Raw genomic sequence first — 13344 nt, 5'->3', positions numbered from 1 at the left:
GTCCGGATTGCCGGCTAATAAGGGACTAACGGTCTAGTTACAGTTATAACGAGCTCTATGAAGAGTTGTTTTATGTATGTATATATATATGTTATTTTTAATAATTGTGAAAACAACATTAATGGTAAAGTACGTTTAATTTTTTTCATTTTTTCTCTCTTTAAATATAACAAAAGAATATCACATTAAAAAAGGAGTATAAGTGTTTTTGGCTGTTTTTGTATCCTTCAGGTGAGAATTTTTTAAAACACTATCATAAATTTATAACATGAAATAGAGTTTATTTAATTTTTTTTTAAACTATTCTATTCTAATAGTATTTCATTAATCACATCTATACTACTACACTGCACATGAACATTCATATTTGTTTCTTAATAAGAAAAGTGCATTTAGCATGAACAAGCATGAAATAGTATACTTTTGAACACAACTCACATTAAGTATTTTGGCTTTACTACACATTATATTACAGAGCATTTTTTAATTTAATTGTTTTTAAAAGAATAGAAAATAGAAAAGCATATTCGTGCAGAGAGAAACTAATTCACCGATAACATGGGACAAATTACCTTGAAAAGTTGGACTCCTATGACTGCAAACATGAATTGTAGAAGATATGTAACCAGCATGATATTCCCGATGGTCTTTATCGCAACTATCACACATTTGACTACGTACTATAAACAAGGAAAGAAACATCCGGAAAAGAATGGAAAAATCTAAACGAACGAGAGATTAAAAAGAAAAAAATAGGTAATAAAAATTACCAGTTTATATATGAAAACTTAGGAGGAAAAAATATATTAATGAAGCTTTAATGGGTCAACTGGAACCATTTAAAATAAGTAAGATTAAAGTGCCTTTATAAAATTTTTTAAAAAATAATGAACAATTTGCGTAATCCAAAAATATTTTTTAAAAAAAGTTATTTGCTGTATAAATAGCTAATGCAATAGAAGTCTCAATATTTTATAAGATAAATTCATATTTTGTAGATAGTATTTAAGTTGATGATTATATTAAACATGTTTGTGTAATGAGTTTAATTTTGTTGCTTTAATTCAATTATATTTTTTCTTCATAAAACAGATAGAGAAGGCACTGCATATTATTTTTAAAAAACAAATTAATTCTTGATAGCACTATTTGAAATTATCATCATTAGTGTACAGTATTTATTACAACTGGATGGAAACATAAAAGCTAAATTCATAATTTAAATTGTCTCCATATCTTTACCGCAAGGTGCTTTATTACATTTTGAATAATTAAAAATAGATAACTCATCAAAAATAAGCATTTGCCTACCAAATCTTAATTAGTTAGCTCTAGCTAAAACAATTTACCTCTTACTAAATGCAAAACAATTTATTACTCAAAATATATCATAGGAAATAGAGCAGGTGTTGATCAACCAAGCAAGAGTGATATTCAAAGATAGGATTTACAGAAGGAGAAGCCTCTTGAAGAATATGATATCTCCTCCATGCATTTTTTCCAAACACAATGATATATAGAACCAGAACCTTTATTTACTAAACAAAAAATAAAGATATTTTATTCATTTACTTGTTAATTACAGTTTAGTAAATAAAAGTGAACTATTTTACAAGATTATTTAATTTCAAATACTAGTTAGTTAAAATATTGTCTTCTAGTTTTTTTAGTTAAAATTGACTTAACACTGAAAAAATTTTGATTGTCCACCAACAGAAAAAATCTAATAGTTTTTTAAAACTATTCTGTTTATTATATTCTGATAAAAAGGAGTTGGGAACTATTTTCACTGAAGTTCAATGTGGGCTGCATAATACAGCTACATTGGATCAGGAGTAAGGGCAGGCCCTTTCTAACTAGATCATGTGGAGTGGAGATATCACTCTTGCTTGGCAGAGCATAAAATTACTAGATGTGTTGAACTGAATTTCAAAATTTTTTTTTAAATTAAAAAATATCAGTAGTTATGTTTTCATTGTCAAGAGATATAATGCCCACTGTATTAATAATTTCTTTTGTAAAATTGTTTCACTCATTTTATCAAATATTAGCAACATAGATTTATGGTTATATACAATTATTTTTTTTAGTATCAACAATACTACTGATTGTATTGTTAAAGTTGGTATTAATTAAAGGTTTTTTAAATAACAAACCAGTTTATTGAAGACATTTTAAATATAAATATAAAATAGATATACCACTATTTAAGTCACCATAATGTCTAAAACAAACATGGATGTGAGATAAAAAAGATGAGAATCAAATTTTTGGGAATATAAAGGATAGAACCCTTGCCTAACTTTATCACAGGATAATTGAGAATGAATGTATCGAACAATGTTAGGAAAAACAAGTTTGAGAATGAGTAAAGTAATTAATTGGAATTTCAATAATTATTCATTATCTATGGTAAAAACTGCAAGATTAAATGGAATCCTCCTAAGCACCTGTTCTTTTTGAAACGTTTCATGAAAAGAATAAATATTGATAAGGAAAACAGTAAATATTCAATGCAACTATTCTTTCTCAATCAGTCTATCACAAGTAGTAATTATATTAAAATTGGTACAAAACTGAATAAAATTATGATAACTCAAAAGTGGGGATATGTCTAAAAGAAATAGTTAAAAAATAAATACTATTTAAAAAATGACTTCTTTCACAATGAGAAATAAGTGTTTTTACAGTTCCATGGATTAAAGAAAATTAGTGTTGTTAAAATCAAATTAATCAGGAAAGTAGTTAATTTTTTTCTGAGATATCATTGCTAAGCAAAATTATGTGGCCAAATTAAACTATTCTTGATTAAAATACATTGAGAAGTCTAATTATTAGGACTTCAAAATTCTTTAATATAAGTTTAAAATCATGATAAGAACATTCGCCATATTTATGTTCTATTTTAAACATAATTTAATTATTTAAACCAAGTTTAAAATGTTACGAAAATACTCAAATGAAAAATTAATTACAAATGAAAAGCAGGTGAGCAGTAAAGTAGTCTTTATGTAAATCATTTCTTGCCACAGTACAAAGTATGTAGTGAAGCCCAACTTATTTTTTGATAATATAAATAAATAAAGCAATAAATAGAGTAAAATTGCATTCAGTGCAGTTAAACTTTAACAGATACGAACTTGATTTGAAAGATAAAACACCTAATTTAATGATATTTAATTAAATTCTACAGTGATTTTAATAGTTTTTCTCGTGTTGATGAATTATTAAATTAAATTTTACTGTTTTTTTTTTCAATTCTTGGACAGTGTTTTTAGCAAAACTTTTCATCAGAAGAAAATTAGACCCAATTCAAAACATGATGATTTAAGGAATCAATTTTTAAAATTTCAATTATAATGGTAATGACAAGAATAATGATTTTACTGAGTAAAACAACACATGATTATGATAAATTTAGTTATTCATAAAAATAAAAAAATGCTGCTCTACTATGAAATGATTAATGATTTAAGCAATGGACAAATTTTTCATTAGTTACCATTCATAACTTAAATACAGCAGGGAAAATGGGAGATATCCCAAAAATAATTAAATAGCCTATTTTTAAGAGATAAAGGGTCATATTTTTAGAAGATAAATAATAATATTGAAGTAGCATTAATTCTACCCTGTATTATTTGCTGGAAGAATTCCAATGTTTGTGCTGAGCACACTCCCTTACCAAAGGGTCTTCTTAACCAACTTTGTTTCATTTCCAAGAAAACCTATTCCATGCTAATATTGGATTTGATAACTTATATTTATGTTTATACATACTTAGGAAGTTAACCAAGCTAAGTCTTTTAGACAAATAACAAATGTATTTTTACATTTTTATGATTGTGTGGATAATGCTGCATACATGGTCATAGGAGTAATAATCATAGAGGTATAACCTGCAGCAATTAAACTTCTATGTATAAAAACTTTTAATATTTTAATTTTGAAATATACTTCACTGATTAATATTAATTCTTGTTTGTTCAATAATGCATGTTTTTATTACTTATACTATATTATTTCCTTTTGCATTCAGTTGTCATTAATTTACCAATCAAGTCTTCATTTTTGTGATGTGTCCATTTAATATAATTTGTTTGGAATTGGCAGTGTTATTATATCTCGCATTCTATATTGGTTCATTTAAAAACAAGGATATATATTCGGGCACATATTCTTCTCTAAATTAATAAACTAGCAGGAAGATTAAATTTTTTCACTGTTTTGTCACTGATGTCTATAAATTTCTTATTTTTAATTAGTATCAATGAATGTGTAATATCTACTAAAAAGCATCTGACTCTGGAATTCTGAATAAGATAGAGTTATTTTTTTTACAGATTCTGATAGCAATTGAAATTTTAAGTTGAATATATCAGGGACTTTTTTGACACAACGTATCCTAAAGCCATCAATCAACAAAAAACGCAATAGTTTTTACTATTATTTACCTATACATGGAATATATATTAAGGGGAAGTATTATGGTAGTACAAAATTTGAGTTTTCTCTTGATTCCAAATAAGCAAGTGTTGCAACACGGTCAGTGTGTGTGTGAACAGTAAGGTCAAAAAAGAAATGTTATACAAAACTGAAATTTAATATTTAAGGCAGGTATGACTAAAACTTTTTCAATAACATCCACCTATCTGAAACATACAGTTGGGAGATTATCATCCGAAATAATAAAGAAAGAGCTATTTTAAGTGAAAGTTGTGTGATGTGGGCACCAGAGTCTTGGGCAAACATTGGGGAAAATAAAAAAATCATTTCAGAATTTAATTTCCTGAAAGAATTTATCATCATAATCGAGACTTTTATTTTAATTTTTATTATTAAGGTGGCAGCCATTTTGTATCCTCAGCTGATCGATAAAATGCCCATTATGACAATGGATTCTTTACAAGAAATATTTTTAAATTATGAAAAAATTTTTTTTTTATTATTTTCACTATTTACACTCATAAAAAAAAAGTTAAAAATTGCCTTCAATTTTTGGTAATTAACCGCCTTCAGGACACAGCAGACCAAAAAAGTGCCCAATATGAATTTGTCTTAAAATCTGATTTACTAGCAGAGCCCCATCCATTGGAAATTAGGAATTCAAGTGTGCTGGAGAAGGTTAGAAAATTAATAATGTCCTCAAAAAATAGGCCGTATACTGCTTTATAACTTAGGGAAAATCAAATGTCAGATGTTGAAGAGGGTGAACAAGTAAAGAGGGACACCCCTATATATATATATATAGCCCCTATAGATATATATATATAGATAGATAAAAAAGTTAAATATTGGTTGAAAAGTGGTATAATATCAGTTATTCATCAAATATAAAATTTAAATCATGATAAATTGATTAGTTTGGATCAATAACATAAAATAAATAATTATATGAATAACAATTAAAATTATTTTGTTCCAAGATAAATTATTAATTCATATTTGCAAAATTTGATTTCATAGCTAGTTATTTATATTCATGGTCAAAAATGTAAGCAAGAGAATAATTATTAAATAGAAAGCCATAAACTGTTATACAATTCACATTACATAACTTTTGACAATAAATTATTTGATTTTATTTAAGAAAATATTATAGTTACCATTTAATTCACTCTCTCTCTCTCTCTCTCATACTCCCTTATTTTTTCCTTTCTCAATTAATTAAAAGTATTAATCAAGGAAAAACTTTTAATGGTGAAATGGACATCCATATAGTACTTTTTTTTTTAAATAAACACTATTATTTAGAAAACTGTAGGAATATAACAGTTCTAACAAAGTAGTATCAAGAAATTTTACCTCAACAAAATGAGAGCAATTTAGCGTTACCCAGGGAACACCACGTGGAGGTATGCTCTCTTTGTTCCCCTTCTACTACTTTTAATCTTTAATAAACAATTAACGTTTAATAAATATTTTTTAGTTTCCTATCTCAAGGGTTAAAATATCTAAAATATTAATTGATTATAACTTTAGAGTGAATGGATTACTATTTTTTAATTAATGAGTATATTGCATCAAGTTTTTGTCTATTTGATTTATAGGTTTATAAATATACTTTAATAAATAAATACACAGATACAACTTTTATGTAGAATGACCCATATTTTTTGTAACTTTGAAATGAAAGTTTTTTTTACTAAATAAAATTTATGTATGATTAAAACTATTTAAATTTAAGCATCAGGATTACTGATATAGTATATTATTAACGTTATGGCAAGTAATTCAAGATTGATCAACAAATCATTCTAGTAAGTTAATTTTAGTGCTGATTATCTCTGAGATTGTGGGAAAAGGAAAATTTATAATTGTTTTAAAATATTTATGGAGATAGGGGAAATATAAAAAATTGTATATAGGATTAAAATCACCAATGATTGATAAATTAGGAAATAACTATCATTACTAATATTATATAGTTAACTTTTATTCAAATAATGCCCATTTATTCTATCCATGAATAATCAACCTTAACCTATTCTTCTCATTGAAATTGATTGAAAAAATATTAACAGATTCTTAAAGACTACAACTTCAATCTTTTATTTTTCTTATTTTTTATGATCAGTATATTTATCTACAACCTATAACCACACTTTACTGATGTTTTCAATTTTTTGGTTTAGTATCATTCCTATAATCTCAGACAACTAAAGACAGCTCATAATTAAAAAAGGTGGTCAGTTTATAATTTAAAGGTCTCAGTAAACCTAGGCTCAATCCAAGAAGCTATTTTAAGGACCTTTCAAATAAAACTTACATATTTTTCTATGTTTTTAAAATATAATAATTAACACAATGAGACATATAAATTTTTAAAAATAACAAGAAAATCCCTCTTAAACATTTAAATTAGTCATTACTAAAAATGCTACTTGATACTATATAATATATAAATCATGAAACCATGTTAATAATCAGTCTTTAACTTTTAACTCCCTCTGTTACAGAAATTTATTTATAATACGATTCATAGCTACTGACCACTGTTTCCCATTCTTTCATCTAATACCATATCATAACTTGTTGTGTCTGTTTATGTTCAACGCTATGAATGTCAATTCACCTTATACATAAGTACGTGCATTTCATGTCCCATTTGAATATAAATATTTAATAAATAATACATTATCATTCAGTATATATAATTTTTACCTTTCTGATTCTAACTGCTATTAGATAACAGAGAGTATGAGAGAGAAAAGTGATAAATATTATGATAGAATTAATTTTAAAGAATCAAAACTTTAAAAAAAAATAAAATACTTAAGTTAAAATGAAAATTAACACTATAATTCATAATTTGTTAATGCAGTAAACCATAATTTTTTACTATAGTCATATTCACACAACTCATAAATGGGAGCATATTCAAAACGATATTTTGACCCAACAATTAGGTTATTTAACTTATTAGTAGAACAATAATACAATTAAAGTAAAATTAACTACTGATGGGTTGTAGTTAATAAATGTTGTAATCACGTATATATATATATATATATAAAGTACTGATCACTTTGTTTTTATCAATACTAAAAAACATTTATGTTTTTACTGTTTTATTTTTTCTTACTAAGAAATATAATATACATACTTATGACCCAAGAGATTCATTTCAGTGACAAAGAAAAACAGTGAAATCATGTATGTACATATATAAACACTAGCTGATAGGCTATTATGATAGGCGAATTGTTATTCGAGTAATTGGTGGAGAAACTAAGTAAACTCAATTTCAATAAGTATTTGGGATATTTTCATAGAAATTTAGATCTGAATCTCTTACACCAATCCAATAATTTTTGTTGAAGGTAAACTGATTTTTCCACTAGTATAGAAAAGAAGAACATAAACCAATGTAAATAATATTTATTTTTATTTTAATTACAATTTTATGAAAAACAAAAGTAAAGTTACTACTAAAATATGGCTTACTGTTCTCTTCTTTAAATTCTTCCTTCAGAATAAATGTCATGATTAATGTTTCTCAGGGAAAGGTTTATCATTTTGGTGAAAATATGATTCTCATGGAGTAAATTTTGACAAGTAATGTGAAAAAATATTCAAGAAGCTTTTAAAGATTTAATAAATGTAACTTTTGAGTGAATCACTTGATTAATTATCAATTTGTTCAAAATTGCATTTTTTTTTTTTTTGTTTCAAAAGAGAAACATAACATAAATGGTTCAGTATTTGAAAGTGAACATAGTTTCTCTAAACTAACTTCATCTAAAACCTTTCATCCTAAATTCAATATTTTCATATACCTACAACCTTTCATTTCCTTATGAATAATGAATAATTCCCAAAGGCAGTTAAACAAAAAAAAAAAATAAAATAGTACTACATCGATCGTTACAAAATTTGAGATTACTTAGTTTGCGATTATCTATTTCTTAACTTTATGATGTTTTTTTTATTATATTGTATACACTTCTATAATAAAAAATTTGATTTGTCTCAGAGTCCTGTAAAGTTTATTTCCTGCAGCTGTTTTTACTGATTGATGAAGGACTATAAAAAGAGAACAATGTAAAAGTATTTCAGTAAAGATAGAAAATTAATGAAATATCATTTGATGATTAGTTTCTGTTAATAAGGAGAGATGAAAAGTTCATTAAATACCTACAACTTCAAAACCAACATTTTTTTTTAACTCAATCTATTTAGTTTGTAAAATTTTCAGAAACATATGGTACTTCACATCAAAATGTTTAATTCATAATATATGATATATTAAATGAAAACAATAAATCAGAATTTCCACACCAAAGCTATTTAAATAAAATTTTATATAAGCCAGGAATGGTTTAAAAGTTTTTATTTTTTCCTGGAAATCAAATGCAGATGAAATAATAAAAAAAATGTAGATCTTAGATTAATTCTAAATAACTAACTGTAATAATTAGGCTGAAGATTGATATGTTTCTCATATTTGGTTCTTAAAAAATTCTATTAGCTTATTACAATAGTTATTATTTCTGGTATTAAAACCTAGTTTTAAAACATAGTAAATTGCTGATGGCACAAAATAAAAACATATATTACACAATAATATATCAGATAATGTTTTGAAGTTTAGAAAGTTTTAGTTGGAAAGACTTTAAAATCTAAGTCTATTTCTACAAACTACTGTATTTTAATTGATTATATATATTATAAACATCGATAATTTCATTATTATTTTGCAAAAAACTTTTGACAATATTTTTATTAAGTTAACTTTTTAAGATAACATTGCAATGATTCAATATTATTCTTCAGTAAATAGGAAGTTCAGTAAAGAAAGATCCATGATGTAAGGTACAATAAAAATCTGTCTTCACTATTTATATGTTTAGAATAATAACTGATTTATAGAGATTATAAGTTAATCTCCAATAATTAAAAGTTGTTATTTATATTTATTTTTCAATTTAAGTGAATTTTTTTGAAAGAGATTTATCTCAAACAAATAGTAGATGGTTTTAATTATTTATTTTCTTTAAACAGAATTTAAATTTTTTTCTGTCTTAATAAGCCTATACTGCCTATCTTGAGCTACTCCAATTTGCTACTTGTAACTCTAGGTGTCTATGTATTCTGCCAATCCATCTTGTTTTAGGTCTCTCGAATGATCTTGGATGATGAGAATCGAACTATTATGGCATCCATGGTTGTGAAGAAGCCCCAATGGATAGCTTCCATTTTATTATGTATGTAAGGGAGAAAAGGGCTTTCTCTGTTTGTTGATTATTAGTTTAGAGTAACAGGAGGCCAAGGTAAATTAATCTGTCTATTTTTTTTTACTAACTAATTTTCATCTATGTTGATATTATCAATTAGATGTGTTTTTCAACTTATTTTGTGTAACCTTAATTTATTTGTAATTAACTTTGCTTTAATTCTCGTTTCAGAATTTCAACAAGTTTTTATATTTTCTCATATTTATAAGGTAATAATAATAATGAGTTTGAATTCTACTAAAATGATGATTTCTCCATTAATTCTGGAAGGCTCACTTGTTAAAATTTAGTAAAAAGCCTATCATTATTATTTTTAAGGAAAGGGAGAGTTAAAAGGACATGAGCACCTCTATTTTTTATCATTAACCAATAGCAGATTAATACTGAAAATATAATTAACTTATCCACTTTTAGGAACTTTTCTCTATTCAAAAATAATAAGTAATATTAAATCTTAAATATGATGGCTTAATTCTTATACACGGATCCTATACAAATACATTTACATTTTTATAAATGCAAATTTATCTGCAATCCTATCTTATTATTCATTACAGTATACCTCATTTTAAGGTAGATTATATGCACAGTGACTACACTAAAATTCTATAGCAAGACTTAGTTCTAATCATTATAATTTAGTATTTCACTCTACTTATTCATGTTTGCATTAAACACATAATAATATGCTGATATTATAAGGTAGTATTGGTTTCTTCTTGAAGTTGTAAATTCTATAATCATTTTCATATTTATTCAGTGTAATATTTAAAGGTCTAAATTTAATTCAGAAAGGTGCTTATCTTATACTCCATTTATTTGTTCTTTATATTTTTGTGTCATAAAATGGTATTTTTTTATTTCAAGACTTTTAAAATATTATATTAATTTTTAAACCATAGAAGAATATGAAGTTAATTTATTGTAGGCATGCGTTTGTCCTTCTCTGTTTAGGTTTCAGATGAAAGTCTAAGTTTGTGATCTGTTTTGTTGGGAATTTGTTTTAATTGCGAAGCAGTTATGAATTGTATGTTCATTGTTTGGTAAAGTAATGTAATTTATCAAATTTTGTAATAGTGATTCATTGTTAAAAAGAAAAAAAATGAAGATTAGATGGATATAAAATAAAGAATAAAAACAAAAATGAAATGGAAGAGTTTTCAAAAGAAATTTATTATTAACAGATAGTATTATTAGAGAATTAATAATTAATAAAACTAATATTTGACATGGAGCGGTTAGTTTAAATCCTCTCTACTACACTTAAAATTTAAAAAAATATACTTCAAAATGTAGCTTTTTACTAAAAAAAAAAAAAAGAAAAAAGAAAAAAAATGAGGAAAAAATATTATTTTGTGGTTAAATTTATAATATTTTTCTAATTATTTTAATCCTCAATAAAAGAAGGATTGAAAACTTCTCTTCAACTCCCCCTAACACTCTCTTATCTCTCTTTTTGAATTAAAAATAATTCTTTTGTCCATTGAAAGAAAAAAGTTCTAATTTTGTTCAAGTTTGTTTATCAAATTTTAATATTAATAATTTTTCTTTACCTTTAGCTACTCGTATTCCACCAAAATCAGTTTTGTACATAAGAGCCGAAATAGAAAATTTGATATTTATTCACAGACAGGCCATGGGCCTCAATTGTTGGATTTACAATCGCATGTATCTATTCCTAAACAAAGATTAACTACCATCATATATTTTGTAATTTTTTTTAAAGCCATGGTAACTTTTGAATAGCTTAGGTTTTTATTTTTTAGAATTCAAAAAATATTATATTAATGATTCTAAAGAATTAATGCATATAAATTCTTTTCTGATAATTTCTTAACATCAAATTTACTAATGAATAGAAAAAATTGTGTTTTCATATAGAGAAAATCATAGTTTAAACAAGTCTTTAAAATTAACATTTTAAACAGTATTTAATTTGTAGATAGCTGGGGCATATGTTCCAAAGTAAATTCTGAAATGAATTAAAAAGGAAATAATGCCATAACAATAATAATAAATTATTAACAGAAGGATCATACATACAACAGATTTAATTTAACTTCAAGCCAAATGAAAAATGGGAATACATTTTTTTTTTATTTATTTCTATGAATTTTATAGAAGAAATACTTGGTTTAAGTTTTTTGTTTTCCAGGGTGTATTTATTACCAGGCTATTGAAATTAAGATCATGGAACATAGATAATACTTGTGTTTTAGACGAATTTGTAAAATCTCTAAATTATTGAACTAAAATTAAGGTGTGCTGGAATTTAAATCCTTACTATTAATGATAACTAGGTCAATTAGTGCAAATATTAATCTTGGATGTATACAAGTTTAAGTCAAAGCTTTAAAAATATAAGGAAATAAGGAAAAAAAAAGCAATAACTTTCCATTGATGGTCAACATAACAAGAATTGAGGCCACTCTGGGAAGGGGAGTTTTAGTGTTTCAGGAGAACTAAAACAGAACAATTAAGTAATGCATGACAAATTCAGATGAGGGGAAGTTCAGGAGGCATCTGCCCTACCTTGAATAACTGTACTCCTATGACCGCAAACATGAACTCTAGGAGGCACGTTACCAGCACAATGTTTCCAATAGTTTTTACTGCGACTATCACACACTGCACTACATGCTAAACATTACATGATGGGTCAACATTAATCAAAAATACAATAATTTTTTTTAAATATGGAAATTTAATCATATTAGATTTAACATTGAACATTGATGAAATATTACGATATGGTGTCAAAACATCATGCCACAGAAGAAAGAAAAGAGGATGACCATATTACATTTCTATGAAAAATTTTGATCATTAATGATACTAAAGTAAATTTCTTTATTTATTGTTTTCCTCAAAAGTAAAAATAATTTTATGCAATTTAAAGGGGGAACAAAATTGAAAATGGAACAGTTTTGAGACACTTTGGTATAGGAATAAAATAAAAAATGCCAATAATCATTTCATCAACATATTTATGCAATCTATTTCTGGTTATTATGTAAAGTAAATTGAGGGGCCATGATTAAATAATAATTTAAACATAGCATAACTATAACTAACATATGTCTAATTTAAGTTTGATAAGTTATTTACTATTCTAAATAAATAAGGCCTGTAATGTTTAGTAGATTTGATTTCATATATTACATTTAAATTATAAATTTGTTAGTGTAATTTAAATTAAGTCTTTTCTCCAACCTTTTATCTAAGTTAAAAAGAAAAATATAGTGTGACCTTTTAATATTTTTTGAAAAATTGGTTTTAAATTGAGATAAAAAGTAGCATATAATTTTTTTATGATTTGTAATGGGGTATATGTTCATGTCACAGATTTTAATTAAACAACTTTTGGAAGATAGGTTTGCTTTGAAAACTACCAATTCCAAAGTTTGATATAAATCTGTTCATTAGTTAATTTTCCATAAGCTTATCAACTTTTTAACTATGCAAAACCCGCAATACAGCTGGCATGTGTCACCTATTGTTACTACTGCTGTCTTAGTATATCTGAAATAAAAATTGTATCAAATATTTTTTTCTGACAATAAATATTTTGACAACAAGAAGTTAATTTAAGTTCATTTTAGACAAC

At 25.2% G+C, this 13344-nt stretch overlaps 1 protein-coding gene across 1 annotated transcript in view; it reads right to left on the bottom strand.

Annotated features, from left to right (window-relative positions):
* Positions 1 to 13344, bottom strand: part of Ca-alpha1D (Ca[2+]-channel protein alpha[[1]] subunit D) — a gene marked incomplete in the record, with an annotated part of 380374 nt that overhangs the window by 46841 nt on the left and 320189 nt on the right. Inside the window, 1 exon segment of the mRNA XM_067047658.1 lies at positions 12270 to 12377. Within this exon segment, the coding sequence (XP_066903759.1) occupies positions 12270 to 12377 (108 nt within the window).

Source organism: Halyomorpha halys, unplaced genomic scaffold (genome assembly GCF_000696795.3).
Source record: "Halyomorpha halys isolate HHAL.00 unplaced genomic scaffold, Hhal_1.1 Scaffold262.1, whole genome shotgun sequence".
Lineage (NCBI taxonomy): Eukaryota > Metazoa > Arthropoda > Insecta > Hemiptera > Pentatomidae > Halyomorpha > Halyomorpha halys.
Note: the sequence above shows the minus strand (reverse complement) of the source record. Positions and strands in the feature narration are given on the sequence as shown.